At 50.7% G+C, this 20,947-nt stretch overlaps 2 protein-coding genes across 9 annotated transcripts; both read left to right on the top strand.

Moving 5' to 3' along the window:
- The first annotated feature begins 3,852 nt into the window (after positions 1-3,852).
- RNH1 (ribonuclease/angiogenin inhibitor 1) lies at positions 3,853-12,231 on the top strand. 2 transcript variants are annotated; one of them, XM_048949963.1, is made up of 10 exons: positions 3,853-3,973; positions 5,261-5,366; positions 6,686-6,856; positions 7,435-7,605; positions 7,991-8,161; positions 8,592-8,762; positions 9,137-9,307; positions 10,413-10,583; positions 10,975-11,145; positions 11,471-12,231. In XM_048949963.1, the coding sequence occupies exons 2-10, from the start codon at positions 5,281-5,283 to the stop codon at positions 11,556-11,558; spliced, it is 1,371 nt and encodes a 456-aa protein (XP_048805920.1). In that variant the 5' UTR covers positions 3,853-3,973; positions 5,261-5,280; the 3' UTR covers positions 11,559-12,231. The 2 variants fall into 2 exon arrangements, with proteins under 2 accessions (XP_048805920.1, XP_048805921.1); XM_048949964.1 differs by having other exon boundaries at positions 3,879-3,961.
- Positions 12,232-16,098: 3,867 nt separating this feature from the next.
- LOC125695489 (synaptotagmin-5-like) lies at positions 16,099-20,947 on the top strand. Of its 7 annotated transcripts, none has more exons than XM_048949966.1 (8): positions 16,099-16,212; positions 16,285-16,402; positions 16,581-16,760; positions 17,033-17,322; positions 17,787-18,164; positions 18,728-18,847; positions 19,027-19,138; positions 19,798-20,947. In XM_048949966.1, the coding sequence occupies exons 3-8, from the start codon at positions 16,595-16,597 to the stop codon at positions 20,097-20,099; spliced, it is 1,368 nt and encodes a 455-aa protein (XP_048805923.1). In that variant the 5' UTR covers positions 16,099-16,212; positions 16,285-16,402; positions 16,581-16,594; the 3' UTR covers positions 20,100-20,947. The 7 variants fall into 7 exon arrangements, with proteins under 7 accessions (XP_048805923.1, XP_048805924.1, XP_048805925.1 ...); XM_048949967.1 differs by having other exon boundaries at positions 16,301-16,402; XM_048949968.1 differs by having other exon boundaries at positions 16,308-16,402.

Below are 20,947 nucleotides of genomic sequence, written 5' to 3' on the forward strand. Positions count from 1 at the left end.
GATCAGCTCACACAAACAGGCTTTGCAGGGCCACGCTGCACTGCCACGATCTTCTTGGACAGTTAGGGCAGTGCTGAACCCTGGCTGAGGACCGTGTGCAATTTTCCTCCTCCAGGTTGTAACCACACTCTTTGAAAATCATTCTGTCCTCACCACCCTTCTTTTTAAGCAGCAAAGCCACGCAAATAGGACGGATCCTAGCTCAAACAACCAGGTTAAAAGAGGATGCATTTCTGCGAAGTGATCATTTTGTATAAATTTCCATGGATTCTCAGTGGAGAGAGACTGCTTTGCTGACACCTCCCAACCCCTTCCAGAAAATAACAGCCAGACTGAAGTCTGAAAGGCAGATGAGTGGATGGAGGTGAAGAGTTTGTTCTCATCTTTTAAGAGTGATTTATACTGAGGATTTGGAGTCCCGGACAAACTCATGCAATAACCAGCTGTCACTGCAGCAGTCTTCAAAGCTGTATAAATGGTTCAAATATTCGTGTGCAGCAGGATTTAATGGGAACTTGAGATCTGTCACAGCCCCCTCTTTCATCAGCTGCTGCACAGCCGATGTAAGGAGACTCCAAGGCGAAATATGGGTGCATTTATGGTCTGATTCTCTCTTTCCCCCACTAGCTGCAAAGAACAGCTTCACCCATTCACCCGCTCCAGCCCTGGACCTTTGTCCCCTGGGTGACTGCAGCCCTGAGAGCCCGAATGTGCACAGCTGGGGCTGCACCGCCCTCTGCAGCTCGGCTGCTGCTGTGCTGAGCAGCTCCTCCATCAGCTCAGAGCTCTGGAGCCTCTCTCGTTAACTAACAGCGTGCTTCTTGTCCAGCCAAGCAGTGACCACAGCCAGAAACTGTACGCCTTAGGACAATATATTGCACAAATACTCAAAGCACTATTTCCTTATAACAACCCCCACCCCCAAAATAAACGCAGTACGAAACAAAGAGAGCAGTTTCTCTATTACGAGAACAAGACGACCACATCAGAGAGCCAAACCATTCCTCCTAATGGCTTTCTTGTGGGAATCTCTGCTGAGCCGTCACAGCACAGAGCCACCATATGTTTGCACACATGCAGCTGGGGAGCGTTTGCTCCCATTTGTCAGGAGCTCAAAGCTTGCAACCCCAGGCCACTTGCTTGCCAGCAGCATGTGCTGATCGACCTCCCCTGTGCTGTTCCTGTGGCACTGTGGCTCTGAGTCCTGGTATCAGATTCTCCACCCCGGCTCCACAGATGCTGGGGCTGCTTTTTCCCTTCCAAGAGCTTTATCAGCCTGCTGGCTCTTGAGGAATGGCCCGCGTTCTGCATTTCCTTCCCCCACAAATCTTCACAAGCTCTAGGAACAAATGGCTCTCAGGCAGAAGGATGGGTTGACAGAGAGAGGAAGTGCCAACGGCCAAACCTGGGCTCTGAGTGTGACAGATGGGGCTGGGTGCATTCCTACAACTCGCTGCCACAACTCATGGTTTGCTGGTAGGCTTCACACGGTCAAGCTAGCAAAAGAGCTGTCATTACCCTGAAAATTCTAATGTTTTTAATTGCAATTAAGCGCACACACAAAGGCATGGTGAGAGCAGAGAGGACAGAATGGCAGAGTGCTGGAGGGCAGAAAGACAGAGCTTTCAGCTTATGCTAATGAGTTTAATTCTGAGACAATTTAAGTAGCTGTCTGGATTGCTTGCTCTAGGTCATGTGCATATGGACATCAGCTTTAATATAAAGTCATCTTAAATGCAGAGATGTGTCCTGACCTCTCCAGGACACAGGGCTGCCCTATGTCCATGGAATCATAGAATGACTTGGGTTGAAAGAGACCTCAAAGATCATCTAGTTCCAACGCCCATGGATAGCGGTGTGCTCTCCTTAATGACAGCTTAAAGAAGAGAGAAACCCAGCTGGGAGGCAGGTGTGCGCCATTCCTCCAGGGTGTATTGTATCCTCTGAGTGGGATACCCTGTCTGCTGCAGAAATGCCATTTGATTGTTCCCAAGATGCCCCCAGTTGTCCCCACAGTGAGGTCAGCAAAGGGGTTTCTGGCTCTGCAAGCAGATCTCCTGCAGTGTGCACTTACTGTGTTCCTGTACAGCTCTGTGTTTTGCTCTCTCCACACTGTGTGTAGAGATGACAAAAAGATGCAATTTCAGAGCACTGTTGCAGCCTCTTCCACAGACTCCCTTATGCTCATGGCCTTCCTGCCAGGCAAAAAAAGCCATTCCCCACTGCCTGCAGCATTATTCCCCACCCAACTTCTGTTAGTCACCTGCTGGATGGCTTGTGCCATCCCAAAACCACACATCCTCTTATCCCTTACATGATTCCTCATGCCCCAGCTCAGACAAACTCAGACCTTGGGAGCAAAGAGATGAGAAAAGAATGCAAAACAAGGATGCAGGCTTGCTGTGCTGTTATCACACTCACACGGGGCTGTCCATGCAGCCACTCTCCTGCCCCTACAGGAATCCGATGACCCAAGGCTGCAGGCCAGAGGACAGCCCGGTGTGAAGCATGGCTCCTGGCACAGGTGGCAGGGACAAATGGCCATCCATGAACATTAAACTGCCTCTGTGACCATTGGGTTTTGTGGGAAGCTCGCTCTGGCACCATTGCCAGACTACATCCTGCTGCAACCACTGCCAGCCTTTGGAATTTGCAGTGAAACAGGGCAGTGATCATTGGTGCCACCCATTCTGCAGTCCATCTACACCAAGGAGGAAAAACACAACCACAACGCAACAACGCCCTTCTCCCTCTAGCAGATACCATGGGCACAGCAGAGGTTGCATAGTAACAGCAGAAGGAAAGCATCTGCCTGCCTGCCACGCAGACCTGAGCAGAGAGGTATGTATCAGCATGGCACCAGGCCTGGGAGCTCCTTAAAATTTCCCTTTCGCTTAGCGAAGGGGAGGATCAAAGGTTCTGCTGTGTCGGAGAGCTGCTGAGTGAGCTGGGGGCACGGGGTGCTTTGTGGGAGTACAAACATTAGAGAAGCCAAGATTCTGGTGGGTGAGGGAAGGTAGCTCAGTGTGCCATTCAGAGAGCTCTCAGCACTCTGCAGCCTTTCCCTGCCCTGCCCTGTGAAAGGCTGAAGGAGTTTTCACCATGGTTAGAAGTACCAGGAAACAACAGCAAGTTGGGGAGCAGCCAGTTGTGGGAGGAGGATGAGAACTGGGTGATGTTGAGTGAGCCCCAGTCCCGGCCATGTGCAGGCAGCACTGCTGCACGGTGTTGGATGGGTGCGTGCAGCCCAGGGCTGCATTTCACATGGCTTGAAGCAGCACTAATGGAGGGAGCGGGGGAGAAAACTATGCCACTGGGGCTGGGAGAGGGCACGGAGGGCACCATACGTGCCCCTCAAGCTGCCCCCATAAGCAGCCACCAGAACACTGAGGAATGGGTTTTGTTGTTGTCCCCAAACAGCCCGTAGGAATGAGTCAGTTCCCAGTCCAAGAGGGATATCTCAATGTGTAACTTTTGGTTCTCTGGTCCCCCGTGCATGTCTTATCTACAGCGATGTGCCCTGGTGCCTCTGCTCTGAGGGTGGGGGATTAGAGGGGTGGGGGAAAATAGGGGTAGAGGGTAATGAGGGAGAAAGGATGAGAAAGAAGGGAGAAAAGAGGAAGAAAAGAGCCGGGAGAAAGGAAAAAAAAGGGAAGGGGAAAGAAAGGAGAAGGAAGAGGGGGAAAGAAAAGAGAGGGGAAACAAGGGAAGGGAGTACAGGAAAAAAGGGCAGAGGGAGGAGAGAACGAGGGTAAAAGAGAGACGACGGGAAGAAAACACTGAGGAGAGAGGAAAGGGAAGCGTGGAAGGAGGAGCGGCAGACGCGCTCCTCCCCGTCCGGCGGCGCGGAGCCACCCTGCAGGGAGGAGCGGAGCGGAACGGAACGGGACGGGCGGGCGCTGCGGGCGGGCGGCGGCGGCGGCGGCGGCTCGGCGGGCGTGGGTAGGGCCAGGCCGCGGAGGTACGGGCGAAGGTACGGCGACGGGGCCGCGAGCGGGAGCGGGGAGAGAGCCGAGGGCCGCGGGAGCGCTCCGGGAAGCGGCGGGACCGGGTGGCGGGGGGGAGGTTTTCTGGGGAGAGCTCGACACCGGGCACGGCGCTGCTTCCCGCACTCCGGGGGTCTCGGCAACTGTCGGCCTTAAGCGTTAACCGTGATGCGGGAAGGGAGGGAGGATGCCGGGGGTTGGGAGGGGGCGGTGGAGAGCGGGGCCCGGGGATGCTCCGAGCGGTGCCCGCTCAGCGGGAGCCCTTTGTGATCGCAGGGGGAGAAAAGGAGAAGAATGCAGCGAGCGGGATGGAGGCGTTCGCTGGGTTTTGCAACACTTTGTGCTGTTTGCTCGCTTCTTTCCACCGGTTTGGCTCGGCCCGACCGCTGGCACCGCGTTACCCTGCCTGTATATACGTGGGGCTCGGCTGCGCTCCCCCCGACACTGCCTGACCGAGTCCTGCTTTCAGACGGGGCTTCCACCCTTCGAAAGAACACAGCTTGCCCAAGTTGCACAGCAGTTCCTATCTTGCACACCCAGTTGCACGCCGTTCTGCCGTCCCGGAGCTTGCCGTTTCCTCCATGCGTTCAGGCAGAGCCGCTCCTGGCACAGATTTGGGGTGCGGAGCATCCCTGCATTCCCCATACAGCCCAGCAGCTGTTGGGGTGCCAGGCAGCACCGTGCCCCGTGTTTGTGGCACCGGAGGTGATGGGAATGAGGAAGAGCAGCAATGAACAGCACTCAGCAGCACGGGGGGTTTTCCTTTTTCTTTTTTTTCAGCTGCCTCATTCCAACGTGGTAACTCAAGAGGTCAGTTTTCTTAAAAATGAGTTCCCTGGAATCTGACTGCATCATGACTAATCATGACTGAGTCATGTTAGCGTGGCTGAGTTGCCAAAACTTCTTTTTGTCACCTCTGGCTTTAGCACTGCCCACTGTAGGCTCAGTGCAGAGCTCAGCTCTCAGCCTCACTGTGCTCTCCTGTGTGTTTGCTGTGGCTGTGCTTGTTCAAAGTGCCATCTGACTTGTGGAGCAAAGGAGATCCCTGCTTGCCCTGCTCTTTGCACTTTGACTGGCCCAATTGGAGTGACCTGTCAAGGCTTGGGAACCAAGTGGTGGAGGAACAGTTCTCCCTCACCTCTGTGTTCCACCTTTTGGGGACAGGCATTCATTCTGTGCTGGTGAAAAGAGCTGCACTGTGTGGGTTTGAAGATGGTTTCTGCACTTGCTTCTAGTTCAATAGCAAAAATAACAGCTGGATTTAAACTTTTCAGATCTTTTCTCAACTTTCAAAATGGACCTTGACATCCAGTGTGAGGAGATGAACCCATCGAGGTGGGCTGAGCTTCTGCCCACCATGAAGTCCTGCAGCAGCATCAGGTAGTAATGCAGTGTGTTTCACTAGTGAAATTGGGCTGTGGTATTGTTCACTTGTGACTTAACAGTTGCATGGGAGCAGGGACGGTTCTACATATTTTTGCACAACCTGTTGATTGAAAAGATAAGAGCTGTCTTGCAAGGGTTTTTGGTTTTTTTTTTGGTCTAGAGATAAGCAACCATCAGTATGAATGAATGCTGCCGTTGTAGTGTGTTGTGCACACGCAGCCAGGCAATATCTCAGTTGGTTACCTACACGTTTGACCATTGCTTTGGTAATTCTGTCTTTCTTGGCAGTGAGATCCCTCCTGTGGGGGAAGGCGTCTCTCCTTTGTGCTCATTAAGTTGCATGCTCTCTGGGCTGCAGTTCACATGCTGCCAAGTGACTGTTCATTAATTGTTATGCACAAGCCACATGCCACCATTTTTTGATTCTTCATTCAGCCATCAGAAGTGCCCACCCTGCATGCTGAGCAAGCCCCTGGAGGGGAACTGTGCTTCATAGTGTAAACTGGGTGATGGGGTGAGACTTCAGATCTGTTCTGCATGCTTCCCACTCTGCTGGCTGGGAATTCACCTTCTGTGAGCTGGCATCTTCCTGCTTGGGCTGGAGAGGATAGGCCACATCCAGCCAGCTGTGGATTGGAAGAGGTCAGGCAGGTTGAGGGTGACTTCCTGTTGTTTTTCAGAAGAGTATTTTTTGCAGGCAAACTTCATGGGCTTCCTGAGGGCTGCCTTGGGTAATAAGTAGAAAGCAGGGGAATGGCTGTGTCCTGAGCAGAGGATAGGATGCTCAAGGCATAGTGAATGGGAGTAGCTGTGTTGGGGGCTGTTCAACAGTGTTGAACACAATTCCATTGGGAGATGCCCCTGCTGTGCTGCACACTGCTGCATGCTGAGAGTTGTGCTTGAGAGAGGCCGTGACTCATCCACAGGACACCAGATTGCTGGTGTTGGTGCAGAACCTGTCTGACAGCCTGCAAGCCGGGTGCTAGCTAGATGTGGCTTCAGATGCTGGTAGTTTGTTGCTGGTAAAGTTCTGATGAGAGTGCATCATCTTCCAGCCCTGCCAAAGGAGCATAAGTCTTGCATTTGCATAGCACAGCCTGTGTTTTGGGAAGCTGCCATCCAGTCCCTTCAGTGCCTGACCACCCTCTGGTGAAGAACCGTTTCCTAACACCCACTGGACGCTCCCCTGACACAGCTCCATGCCGTTCCTAGGACGCATAAGTCAGCTGCTTTGCTTTCATAGGGAGCTCTTCAGCCAAGGAGAGCAGCATGACTCTGAGGACTAATGTGCTCTGTGTTTGCTTCTCTTTCAGGCTGGATGATTGCAATCTCTCCAGCAGTAACTGCAAGGATCTCTCCTCAGTCATCCATACGAATCCATCCCTCAAAGAGCTGAAGCTGAACAACAACGAGCTGGGGGATGCAGGCATTGAGTACCTGACTAAAGGCTTGTTGACACCGAGCTGTAGTTTGCAGAAGTTGTGGTAAGTCCCCACTGATTGTCTTGCTCTAATATATTTGCAGAGTGCTGTAGATGAAGTCACAAGGCAACCTGGTGTGTGGTTTAGTACTAGAGCCATGATGGTGCAACTCAGCCATTATCTAGATCACATGCTTTGAAAACAGCCATTTTTTTGCTTCTGTCTCTAGGAACCAAGCAAAAGGCTGTTGCTGGGAACCAACCAAACCCGATTCAAAGTTAGCACTGCTATGCGTGACACTCCTCCATGACAAGAGCATGATGTCTCATAACTTCAAACAGCCTATAGCAATAACAACTTAGTTGCTGCATAACTTCTCCCAGCCTGAGAGCTGAAGGATCAGCTTCACAGATCCTTCTTGTAGGATACAGTAAAACTTCTAAATGGCATGTCCAGGGTTTTAAGCCAAGTTGAATGAGATTTTTATTTTTAGTTACTCTGGATACTTAAAATAGTGATACTTACCTGGATGGACTGCTATCTAGAGGGCCAGCGGCAAACCTCAGCAGGCACATCTCTCCCAGAAGATCCTCTGTAGTTGTGGGGATGCATTTCTCTCACCTCCACTACCTCTCCTTTAGGCTGCAGAACTGCAACCTGACCAGTGCCAGCTGTGAGACTCTCTGCTCCGTCCTCAGTGCACAGCCATCACTGACAGAGCTGCATGTGGGCGATAACAAACTGGGAACTGCTGGGGTGAAGGTGCTGTGCCAAGGGCTGATGAACCCCAACTGTAAGCTGCAGAAGCTGCAGTAAGTAGCCACTGGGCATTTTGGTCATCCAGCAGTTCAGCTTTGTCTTGCTTGCCCTTGAGACAAGCACAGTTCTGTGGCCAGCTGTGGATTTCTTTTTGTTTTGTTTGAATGTGGCCACATTAATTTATGGGACTGGGTCTTCAGGATTCTTCATAGCTGGGTGCCTGTTCCCATAGGCATTTTAGCCCTCTTGGCAGTGATGGCTAGTAATGCAAGATGTCTCTGACATCCCAGGGTTCTTTCTCATTTCATGCACTGCCTGGTCTCCAAGTAGACCCCACCAGCACGTTTTCTGCCCTGGTCAGTGTACACTTTGCCAATGTTGAGGGGGTAGCAAGACACTCAATACTTGGTTTTGCCTGGATTTCTTCTCTCCTTGCAGGCTGGAGTATTGTGAACTGACTGCTGATATCGTAGAAGCTCTCAATGCTGCCCTGCAAGCCAAGCCCACCCTGAAGGAGCTCAGCCTGAGTAACAACACGCTGGGAGATACAGCTGTGAAGCAGCTGTGCCGGGGGCTGGTGGAGGCAAGCTGCGACTTAGAGTTACTACAGTAAGGAGGAGCTGGTCATCTCTGACTGCAGATAGTCCTGCTGCTGTTCCTGCCGTGCCTGAAAAGGAGAAACTGTTGTCAAGAATGCCTGAAGTTCAGGCCAGCATTTTGCTGGCTCAGATTTCTGTAACTGTTGAAATCGAAAGTGCATGTCCAGGGTTTTCAGGTTCTGCGTTTGTTTGTTTTTAACTATCACATGATTCTGAGTTCACTCCTACATCATATGGTAGAGTGTGAGCCCCTATGCCAGGTTAAACTCATAACTGCAAGTTTAACTTGTAACTACTTGCTGGTGTCTGAGCATGGAGGAGCAGTCACAGCATCCAGTTTGCAGCAGGGAGCCATTCCACAGCCCTTTTCCTGTCCAAACTGGAGGTGGCGGATTGCAGCCAGTCTGGAGCAGCAGCTCAATGTGTGTTTGTTTCTGCAGCCTGGAGAACTGTGGGATAACCAGCGACAGCTGTCGGGATATCAGCGCGGTTCTCAGCAACAAGCCCTCTCTGCTGGATCTGGCTGTGGGGGATAACAAGATTGGGGATGCCGGGCTGGCCCTCCTGTGCCAAGGACTGTTACATCCCAACTGCAAGATCCAGAAGCTATGGTAAGTGTAGACAGGGTGTGCCTGAATCCCTCTGGCGGCCTGTGAGCTGTCTGCATTGTGTTGCTCGTTTGCTTCTAAGCGGAAAGCTTCCCAGTTACACCCCCTAGTGAAACAAGGGTGTCTGTGCTGCCAGTTCATGGCTGCTCTGAGCTGGGTGGGAACTCTATGAATGTTCAAATTTATCTTCTGGTTCAGGCAGAGCTTTTGGTGCAAAGGATGGGGAGTAAGGAGAAAGACTGTATGAATGGATGAGTTTTGTGAAGGACAGAAGAAAATGAAATGCTGTAACCAGAAGTTCACAATGCTAACATAGAACTCTGTTTTCTAATCTAAATAATTACTGGGGCAAAATAATATTTTGTTCTTCCCTGCAGGTTATGGGACTGTGACCTCACAAGCGCTAGCTGTAAAGATCTCTCCAGAGTCTTCAGTACGAAAGAGACCCTCCTAGAGGTCAGTCTGATAGACAACAACCTGAGGGACTCTGGAATGGAAATGCTGTGTCAGGCGCTCAAGGATCCCAGAGCTCATCTCCAGGAGCTATGGTGAGCTGCTAACATAAAGCCACAGTTGGGACAGTTCTTCAGACATCTTTTACCTAAAAGATATAGACTTGTGGACTAGATGTTTCTAGTCTACTAGTAGTGTTTCTACACTTCTTTGAAGATCTGCCCTGTAGTCAACCTGGTTTAGCAAGGGGTTGGATTAGATGATCTTCAGAAGTCCCTCCCCAACTCCTGCAATTCTGTGATCTTGTTATAAGCAATAGGAGACCAAGCATTACTTGGAAAGCATCCACCTAATATATTTTATTCTGCCACAAATGGCAACTAAGAAGTTGTGTCATAAGTTTGAAAGGCCTCAAATAATAGCGAAATGAGCATTGTGATGAGCTATCTCAGCTTCTCCACTGAAATGCAAGCTGTCACTGAGGAGCCAAAATTAGAAAGCTTGTGTCTCAAGTACTGCAGCTTCAAGTATATGTCCTGAGAAAGCTGGCAAGAAAATGCTTTCCATGAAAAGCTGTAGCACAATGCAGGTTCTGTCTTTGGCAGTTAGTGAAATGTATAATTGCTGCTTCCTCTTTGAAGGACTGGATAAAAGTCAGGAGGACTGAAACCTGTGCTGTCCACATGATGGTCTAAATCTGACCAGAGAATGCTTGAATGTCAAAAAGCGTTTTCAGCATCCTCTCTGCTGACAGCACTCCATTATGGGTTGGGATGGTCTGGTACTGCATGGCCTGGAGATGAACATTGTACTTCCATTAGAACTTTAGCAAGCAGCACTTTAGCTCTCCTACGTTGCTGGACCAGCTCCTGCTGTCGGTGGGTTCCTGTCCTGCCCCAGAGGTGTGGGAATTGGTGAGGTGCCCCAGGAGCACCTGTGGGGCTGAGAGTGACTGTGAGCAGCACAGATGTCTGCAGGCAAGCACCCCTTTAGTTTTCTGAGATAAAGATCCCGCACGTTGTCTGTGGGAGAAGTGCTGCTTAGAAAGGGTTAGGCAGGCAGGGATTGAGAAGAGTTCAGTAATTGTGGGAAGGCTTCTGTTCTTCTCTTCCCACTGTCCTCCGAAGCAAACATGAAGAAGCAACCAGTGCTTGATGCTCTCCCAATCCGCAGAGTTCTCACATCATTTTTACTTTGCAGGGTTAGAGAGTGCGGGCTCACAGCTGCTTGCTGCAAGGCAGTCAGCTCTGTTCTAAGCGTGAACAAACACCTGCAAGTCCTCCACATCGGTGAGAACAAGCTGGGCAATGCCGGGGTGGAGATCCTGTGTGAGGGGCTGCTGCACCCCAACTGCAACGTCCACTCTCTATGGTAAGGTGCACCCTAAGGGATCATCTCTTCCATTACTGGCATTACTCCCTTCCAAGCACAGTATGCTGAGAGGGATAACAATGGAGTATTTTTGCTCACGGGAAACAATTCATACCACATACTGATGTTTAACTAGACCTATCCCACCTCACAAGTAAATGGAAGCCAGGGTTGCTTCCATGTATCCTGACAGTCACAGTGTCTTGCACATGCAACGCAGTGGTGCATCAGTAGGTGTCATGGGGACACCATGGAGCAGCCTCTGCTGATGTTTCTGAGATGCTGACCTGTGCAAATCTCTGGGCTGTACCAGCATAGCCCAAGCTGGGGTTGATAGGGTGCCTCTGGAACCAGCACTCACTGCACTGGCCTCTCTGTCTTTTCCCCACAGGCTGGGCAACTGTGATATCACCGCAGCCTGCTGTGCCACGCTTGCTAATGTCATGGTCACCAAGCAGAACCTTACAGAGCTGGACCTGAGCTACAACACACTGGAGGATGAAGGTGTGATGAAGCTCTGTGAAGCCGTGAGGAACCCCAGCTGCAAGATGCAGCAGCTGATGTGAGCAGTGCTTGTGTTCCTATGGGCAAATGGGTGATCCTGGAGGGTGGAACACCATCTACGTGCTGCAAAACATGCCCCGTCCCTTCCAGATATCATGGGTGTAGTAGCTGAACCTGCTTTGATCCATTAGGCCCAGGAAGGAGGAGATGGTGATGCTGGGGAGGGAACAATGCAGGTGCCTTATTGGCACTTGGACTGAACTCTGCAATCTAGCTGGGGCCCCTTCTGTTAATTAGTCTTCTCATGACAGCCATCTGTGTCTTTCTGCCCTCTCTGACCTTAATGTCCACTAACCCAACTTGCTTTTTTTGTTTCGGTTCAGTCTGTACGACATTTTCTGGGGTCCTGAAGTGGATGATGAACTAAAAGCCCTGGAAGAAGCCAGGCCTGATGTGAAGATCATTTCATGAGTGACGGCTGCCTGCAGAGCAAAGTCAAAACAACATCCTCTTCTTAATCTGAACTTTTCTTACATAAAGCTAAATTAATTTAATATAGATTGTGCTTTTACCAAAAAAAGCCTTGTGGATTCCCAGAGCGGGGGTCCGGGTAGCTGATAAACCTTGTGTGTCGCTGGATCTGCCAACACTGAGGCCCGTGAAAGCGTTTTGTACATTTACACTGCAGCATCGCTATCCTTGAAATAAAGCGGGCATCTGCTAGAAGCTGGGCTGTACCCTTTAGGAGCTCTTTAATCCTATAATCCCTCACAACGTATTAGTCAGGCTTTAAAGGGAGCTCCTTTCCAAAGGCAAGGGGAGAACTACCTCCTGTATTGTTGCAGGGGGGTACCTTTGCCAGGTCTCTGGGGAGAGCTTTCCAAAAACCAAGTGTGCTTTTTAGTTTAAAACCGAGCTCATCGCTGCCTTTCCCTAGAGGAGCTCTTAGAAAAGCAGCAGCGACCAGGCTGCTGGAGGAGAGAGAAAGGAGTGGCTCTTCAGCTGCTTACAGTCAGAATTAGCATCCCTTGAAGAGTGATTTTTTCCTACCAACAAAAGATGCTGTGTGTTTCTATTAGTGTGGGGGAAGATTTAATGGTTTGATTTGTTTGCTCTGGCAAGAGTGGTTCTACAGGAGTTTTTATTAAAATCTGTTTGCAAATAATTAAATGATTCATTCTCCTACTTATAAAAATAAGATATAATCCATTGCTTGAATCTGTATATTTCTCCCTCATGACCAACCCCCATCTCTTCTGAACTGCTCTATTACTAATACCTTGCTTACTGTTTGCTTTTGGTTATGTTCCTGGCCTGAAGCACATTGGAGGAGACATGTCAACCCTTAGGAAGGCTGCAAGCCTTCAAGCCCTTAGTTCTGAGGCTGTTTGCCCAGTCAGAATTTTAATAAACCTTGTTGCAAGGGAAAACAAAGCTGACACACACCCAGAACACTGCAATGAAAGAAAAAGTAGCTTAAAAAAAAAAATGCAGGTGAGAAGCTGGGTGTTGCACTGTGCTAACCCTGTGAAAGAAGCATGTGAAATTAAATCCTGTTTCCTGACACCTCCCTCCCTAAAGCTGTTGCTTGGTGTTTTGGTCACTTGCAAATCCCACCTAGGTGTATGATTTGAAGGCGTCCTGCAGGCTTTGTCATGTGATGCCTACGCCTACATGTTCACCTTGTAACTGGCTTTTTTTGGGCTTAGCAAAACGTTGATCTGGAAGAAGCTGACAGTGGTTCTTACAAAGGAAGCATTTACATGAGCAGAGTTCCTGTAGCAGTCATCACAAACCCCAAATGTGTCCCAGATGTTTACTTGTGCCTTCAGGCAGGCATGAATGGCAGGGTAGGTTTGTTCCCCACCACTCTTCTCTTACAAAGATTAAGAAGTCCAGGTCTAACTCTCAGTTCATAGCAGACATCTGAAGGCTACTGCAAAGCCAGCATAGCCCAGCCTGGCAGTATAAACAAGCTTCCCTACACCATCCTTCCGTAGTGCACAGCCTCAGCACTGCTTTCCAAACACTGCACAGAAAACCACTAACCCTGCCCCATCAGGGACAACTCAGCTCTCCAAGCAAATAAGCCACTAGGCTTAAAAAGCCACAGCACCTGAGACCAAATAGATCGGGTAGCAGAGAACCTGACTCCAGAGCACATTCTTCTGCATTCTAGATGGCAGTAGCAGAGAGAGCCTCTGCAATCTCAAAAGCATGTGATCTGGAGCAGGGAGGTCATGGTGCTCCAACAACACTGCCAGGAGCAGTCATCAGCAGGGTGTGACCCTCCCAGGTATGTCACACTCCTCTGAAACCCACTGGCCCTCTGCTGAGGTGGTCCAATGGGAGTAACTTTTTGCCTGAAATCTTCCTTTGCCTCAGAAAAATCATTATTTTTGTCATCTTTTCCAATGCTGGGCAAATAACCCTGTATACCTCACTCTGCAGCCTCCCCAGCACTTTATCTCTTTTTATCCCTTTTAATAATAGCAAAAAGACACATTGACATGAAATAATAGAAGTGCCTCCCCTAACCCTTTCCTGGCCAGCATGGACATAGAAATGTGCAGTTCTTAGGCTGTGTGGAGCCAACCTCCTGGCAGAGGAGGTTGCATGCACCATAACCCCTTCCAAGCTGGAGGGTAAAATAACAGTACACAGGAATCCATAGCCACATGGCTGAAGAGAATGGAAACTTTGACCTTACAAGCATTGGGACAGGACATTCCAGAGCCAGCTTTCCCCACCCCCACTTACCTTTTTCCATGAGAAGTTCTCCTGTCTGTGCCACACTGCCTTGAGGTGCTCAGCTAGCTGTGTGCTGCAAATGACTGAAGCTCTTCAGCTCCAGGCACAGAGGCACTCCTCAGCTGCACTGCAATGGCCCAGAAGGGATTGCTGATTGCTGCTGGAGCTCCTGCCAACAGGCTTGAGGCCTCAACTCATCCCTGCTGTGCAGGGACAGCAAACCAAGCAGCACATAGAGGAATTGGGGTACCGAGCCCCAAAAGGTCCCACCTCCTTCCTCATCTCCTCCTCAGTGCTCAGCCCTGTATCAGCCATGGAGCTCAGCATTGTCTTCTTGATCCTAAAGGAAAGCACCATTCCCACCTTCCAGGTGTCACACTGTGCTAAAACCACCCGTTAGATGTATCTTTAGTCTCATGGCTTCACAGGGAGGGCTCTGCCACAGCTGAGACCACACAGACAGCTCCAGGGATGTGTGCAAAGGCTTCCACGATCCTCGCAGCCACGTTTCCCAGGCGGGCACCCAAACTGCCAGCTCTCTGTGGCTATGATGAAGTTACCCAGGCACCAGCCCAGCCAGCACATTGTTCCACACGTACACCCTGTTCTGCTCTGGCTTCGTCAATATTGGCTCCTGGGAATTTGTTTCCCTGGTGCAACAAAGCAACCCTGTGCCGTGTGCTGGCAGCAAGCTCGGAGAGCTCCCAGGATCCTGCTCTGAAGCTGTTTCTGAAGGTAGGATTTGGGAGCTAGGCCTCTGGGAGGAGCTGGGAATGGGATCCTGATGGCACTGGGGAAAAGGCAGCAACGTCCCCTGTGCCTGCCAGGCTATTTCTGCTGGGGGCTGCCTCTGTTAGGGGGCTCAGGAAGGAGCAGAAAGTGAGGTGTTTCCTCTTACCCACACTGATGCAGACACAAGGCACGAGGGAAGCGCCTGACCCACTGCAGGCTGTCATTCACACATCAAGGAATGGGTGACAGCCGGACTGAGCAGCGGGGCTGTCTGCCATAGCCAGCCTTGCTGTGACATCTGGCCTTGTGAGAGGAAGTGGTGTTCAGGCAGGCTCCAGGAGGGTGAAGCATGCTGGTGACGGAGACATTCAGCTTTGGTTTTGCCTCTATTTAAATGGCTGCTTGCCCATCATTCTCCTCATTCAGGTGCAGACTGCTAAGAGTGAAAACCAGTCAGGTGACTGGCAGCCAGGTTTAGAGCAACAATGTCTGCTAAAGGTTATCTTCATAATATGATCTTCCTGAAGGCTCTGCTTTCAACAAATGCCTCTTGATGCTCAGATCTGCACCTAAGCCAGCCTGTAGCTTCTTACTGTAGGTTAGTAGAGAGTTAAGTTTCCTTTGCAGATTTATAATGTTTCTCTTAGTCTCACATTTTCAGGGAACTGTTTATTTAGGCTTAGGTTTGGCTCTCATTCACACAAGGATGTTCCTGCCGGCCACCTCCTGTTCTTTGCTGTTGCTTCTGCTCCAGCACATTGCTCTGTGCAGGGTCCTGCAATGAAAACACAGATAATACAGGCAATAATGAAAATACAGAGAAGAAAATACGTGGTGTTAACAGCAATCTGTTCTGATGTGAGGAACTCGTGCACACTGAGGGATTTTCACTCAACTGATTTTTGTATTAAGCAGTAGTAATACATTAAAATGGCACTGGTCTAAAGCTGGGCTCTGGCTCCTGGCTACTTTTATTTGCTAGAAGTGGGAAAAGCATTTGCTCTCTGCAAAAAGTCATGTTTTAATCTCATCTCAAGCAATCAGAGAAAGAATAAAACACCAAGGCCTATTCTCTGACAGAGCAAATGGGTATAAAGGTGTCGAGGGGGATGAAACACTCAGCCCTGTTCCTCCTGAAATATACCCACCTGCTCCTTGGGTAGGAGCTAACACTCTTAAGGGACACTTGCTCCAAGATTCTGGTAGGATCCCTCCTTTCAGTCTTTGCTTTGATTAATCAGGCTAAGTAGTGATGAAAGGCTGCATGAAGCTGTAGCCTGATAGACCTCTCTCATCTTCTTAAAAGTAAAAAACAGCTTCTGTCTCTTCTCAAAACTGGGAGGTTCTTTGGGGGAATAAGTAACATTAGGCAAAGCTGAGATACTCTTTAACAGAAGATCATACAGTGAGAGTAGAAACCACTGCTGCTTATAAAGGCAACTGGAAAAAATAATGGAAATTAAAGAAACCTGTTGATTATCATTATCAGCATCCCTCAGCTGCATACTGTGGGGGGAATATTAAGGGGGTGAAGTTTTGCTGGGTGTTTGTGCTTAGTCCTATGCTTTCCCTGAGTATCTTCTATCAGGAATTGTCAGAAGGTAGTAAGCAAGAAGGACAGTGGCTGTAGGAGGCAGTAGAGGTATGTGGTGGCAAGGCAGCAGGCTGAGAAAAAACTAGTAGAGAAATCACAGGTGTGCCCTGTTTCTCATAGCCTTTCCCATTGGAAGTCTATAGGCTGCTTTGTGAGTAGCTTTGGACAAAGGAATGGAATCCAGCAGATGCCCATCTATGTGGTAGTAGCAGAACTACGATGAAATGATGCTGATCTGGTGAGCACAAGCCTGCATAAATAATACTGCACACCCAGCAAAGTGACCAGTTCTGTGTGTGTGGGCCTGAGCTGCAGCGTGTATGACTGAATACAGGCCTTGTCCTATGCTCTGCTCAGGCCTCACAGTGTGGAGAGGCAATGCTGATGCTGACCCTTTGCCTCCTTCTTTCTTCCAGAGGAAGAAGATAAGATGCAGAACAGCTCCATCACATTCAGGTTGCACAACTTACAGCTTCCCTTTTCCAGCACCTGGAAATATGGGATCCTGGCATTAGCCATCCTCTTGCTCCTGGGGGCCTTGACCATCCTGGCTTACCAGATATGCCAGCTTCAGAAACACAGCAGGACTGGGAAAAGTAAGTATTGGGCAGTGGTTTTCCTGCTTCCAAGCACTTATGTGACTGTCACAGGCACTCCATGGCAAGCAGCTTGTCGAGGTACCCTGGGGCAGCTAGGGGAGTGGCTCCTCCTGGGAAGGTGGTGTGAACCTGGGGCAGCCCCCCCTGTCCTGGTGCTGCCTGTGAGGGGAACGTGGGCCCTTAGCAGGTCCTATCGCAAGGCTGTCCCCTTCCTGGTGGCTACACTGTGCCAGCTGGGTATTGCCTACTGCTTTTCTTTATTCCGTCAGAGAAGAAATACGGCAGTGAAGACGGGGTGAAGATGAGGGCACAGAATGGCCTGTGGGGGAAGAAGATGCCGCCTCTTCTGCTTGACAGCAGCCAGCAGAGTGACGTGGATATGGAGGCATGTACATCAGTGCTGGGCAAGGCTGAGAGCCATATGAAGTCCAGTGCTGGGGGAAGTGAAAAACCTGCAGTGCAATTTTTGGGAAAGCTGATGACTAACTCGATCTCAAGTTTCACTTCTACTTACTCCTCCTTTATACAGCATCTGTTCAATCTGAGGGCAGGAGCAATGGCAAGTTTCTCTCCTTTCCCTTCCCCCCTAATTCCACCCCATGTCTGTTACTGGAGGGATGTGGTTTCCCATAACGCAAATTCCTCGAGTTCCTGCTGCCCTCCCCAGAGCAGTGCAGGAAGCCATAAGGCAGGCAGTGGACTCAACAACGGCCCCAAAATACCACCAGCAGCTGCTGAGCTCGAACCGGCTGCTGGAGGGCTGCAGCTGCTGAGAGAACAGTGAAGCAAGAGGGGAAGAAGGCTGAAAGAGCAGCTGTCCTGCCCCAGCAAGGGCTCTACAGGATCACAGAATGGCTTAGGTTGAAGGGGACCTCAAGGATCATCTAGTTCCAACCCCTATGCCATGGGCCAGCTTGCCAACCACTGCCAACACTCCTTCCTGCCACTGTAGGAAAAGGAGGACAATTCAGCTTGCCATGTTTTAAAAGACTCTGTCTCCTTTCCTCTCACTCTTTTCCATAGATGGCGGAACTGGGAGCAGGACCGGAGGCACCCCATCCCTGCCTCTCCTGCAGCATCACTGAAGACCCAAGCAGTGACCCGAGCCCCCTGCCCATCTCCCAGGGCAGTCTGAAGTTCTCCCTCCTGTACCACAAGGAGCAATGCGAGTTGCTGGTGAGCGGCCTGGAGGTGCGGGGCCTGCCCAGCCGCAGGCACACTGAGGTGGCAGTCTGGCTCCGACTGCTGCGGCGGGTCCCATCCCACATCCCTGGGCTCCAGTGTGTGGTCCAGGAGTGGCAGAGCCGGGCGGTGAAGAACTGCAATGGGACGACCTTTGGGGAGCTCTTTGTCTGCTCCCTGCAGGATGCTGAGATGGAGAGGAGCACCCTGAAGATGGAGGTGGGATGGGGTCCTAGCTTTGCTCGTAGACATAGAACACTGCCCTCACCACTCTTGAAGTGTTCCCATCTCTTGCCCCTTTGGGGGAACACAAGGCAGGTGGGTAGTTCTGGGCTCACTCACCAGGTCCTCTTGAATGGCCATGAACTGCTGAGATGCTGGCAACAGGAGAAGAACCAAGCTCATAGAATATCCCAAGTTGAAAGGGACCCACAGGAACCATTGAGTCCAAGTCCTGGCTTCACACAGGACCAATCAGAACCCAAACCCTATGTCTGAGAGCATTTTCCCAATGCCTCTCGAACTCCGGCAGCTTGGTGCCATGCCTGCTGCCCTGAGGAGCCTGCTCCAGGCCTACCACCCTTTGGTGAAGAATCTTTTCCTAGCCCCTAACCTAACCTTTCCCTGTTGCTCAAATCCCAAAAGCCAAGAGATGCAATGGGAGCAGGCCTTGAGAGCAGGCAGCTGCCTTTGGGGGATGTACGGTCCATAGGGATGCTCTCGAGGCACAGCCCTGTCCTGCACCTTGCCCCATGGATGTGCTTTTTGCCTCTCTCCCATAGGTCCAACATTTTGACAAATACTCCAGGAATGCCACACTAGGGGAAGTCAGGGTTGCCCTGAGCCAGCTAAAGGCTTCCCAGAACTTGTTTTTTTGTGCAGAACTGCAGAAGGCCACAAAGGTAATGCATGACTTTATCCTGTGCTCCCTTACAGTGGCTTGAGGGACTGCGCACTGTGACAGCCATCCCTTCACTTAAGTAACAACTCCTGCCTTGTACCCTGGGGTCTGTGTGGTGTGGGTAGTAGCTGGGAGGGCTGCCCAGCCACCTGCTGATTGCATGCCCCCTGTCCTCTGCAGGACGTCGTGGGAGAGGTGCTGCTGTCTCTGAGGTGCCTGCCCATATCCCAAAGGATGGAGGTTGGGCTCCTCAAGGCAAAAACCTACCCCCCTTGCAGTGCTGCAGAAAAGAGTAAGGATTTTGTGCCCCTGTTGTCTGGGCTGGCTGCTCCTCTCTACCTGTTGCTGCCTTGGGCTCACCCACACAAATGGTTATGGGGTGCTGGGGGGGGGAAGGTCTTTCTCATGGCCCTCACACTCCAGTCTTGGCAGAAAAGCACTGCTGAATGTCATTGGGCCATCACACTAACAAAACCTCCAGCTGTCACCCATGAATCCCATTCCTCTGCTCTGCAGAGACCCAAACACCAGACCTCATCACAGGGCTGCTGCCCTCAGTGCAAAGCCAATTTGCTTTTCCTCTGGAGGGCAACCTGGATGGGTGCAGTGCAGAGGTGATGCCACACTCCCTGGGGCTGTAACCAGAGCTCTGCTATCAGCCTTCCATCTCCATGGAGGAGACTGCCCTTTGAGGCCATAGACACCTGAGAGCAGCCTTAGAGATGCTCTGCATCATAGATAAGTTGTAAACAGCTCCTTGCCCTGAGAAAGCTGAAGTAGAGCCACTTTTAGTTTCTATAACGCCATGTTTGATGTTTCACAGCTGCAGAGTCTTCTCATAGGAAGTCCTTGGGCAATGGGGCTCCACCATGGTGGGATGGTGAGGGTCCCCTTAGTCCTACCAGCTATCAGAATACAACTTCTTTACCTTTTTCTCTCCCCTTGTCGCAGGCATATACGCAAGAATAGATGTTTCCTGCAGACGCCACAGGCAGAAGCACCAGAAGTCCAGGCCGCAGGCACACACTTCACTCATCATTTTCAATGAGACCTTTCTGTTCCCCATGCCCCAAGCTGCAGCGTGGGACAGCTCTGTGCTCGTCTCCCTTTATGAAGTGGGCCCTGAGCCCAGGCACCTCATTGGGCAGGCCACTGTGGGTAGGAACACGGCAAGCAAGGCAGCTGACCACTGGGACCTCATGGCCAAGTCCATCCAGCAGCCTGTAGCCCAGTGGCATCCTCTCCTCATTTAGAGGGGAGGACTTCTGTAGCTCCTTGTGGTGGTCTGGCTGAGTTTTCTTGCACAAATGAGCAGCAATCACAGCGAATATATCTAAAAGATGAGTCAGAGCTTGACGTATTGGTAAGATTCAGGTAACTTCTCCTTTAGCTTCCTTCCACTGCTTCTGCTGCTCATGGTGGTCCCATGTCACATTCAGTAGAGCAGTAGGATCTGAGAAGTGCCCGGGGCTGGAGGGAACTGGTCCCTGTGGCAGGAAATAGGGCAGTGGGCATTGCAGGGCAGGCACTAAGTAGGAAAGAGGAAAAAGAGGTGGAAGAAGGAGTCCCTGCTCCTATTCATGAAATAAGGAGGCACCAAAAAGTGAAGTGATTTGCATCAGTTCAAACCAGACATGGATTCTGGGACCGACATGCTTGTAGACCTGGGTATGCTTGCATCTCTGTCTTACCCTTCTGAATTTTGATGTTTTTTGGCCTTGGCGATTTTCTGGGGCACATTCATTGTATACGTGCAAATAAATAAATGTAAAGGCAAGAAGACATTTCACAGCTTAAAATGTCACCCATCTCTCTGTCCTGGTCTGATATGAGGAGTCCCTTTTGCCATTCCCTATACTCCTGCCGCACCTCCTGGCTCCTGTCCCAGGTTTTCAGAGCACACATTCCTTCACTCAGCAGCCCCCTTCCTGCCTGCCTGCTGAGGGCTGGAGCTCCACTTTTCCTTTTTAATGCCTTTTTCTTTGCTATGCTCCCCAGAACTCCCGCCCCCACTCAATCACAAGATGTGTCACCTTAGGAGAAAACTGTTGGATGCGTGGATGGCTTTTGCATAGAGCACAACCCCCCCCAAAAAAACCTT

Source organism: Lagopus muta, chromosome 6, assembly GCF_023343835.1.
Source record: "Lagopus muta isolate bLagMut1 chromosome 6, bLagMut1 primary, whole genome shotgun sequence".
Classification (NCBI taxonomy): Eukaryota; Metazoa; Chordata; class Aves; order Galliformes; family Phasianidae; genus Lagopus; species Lagopus muta.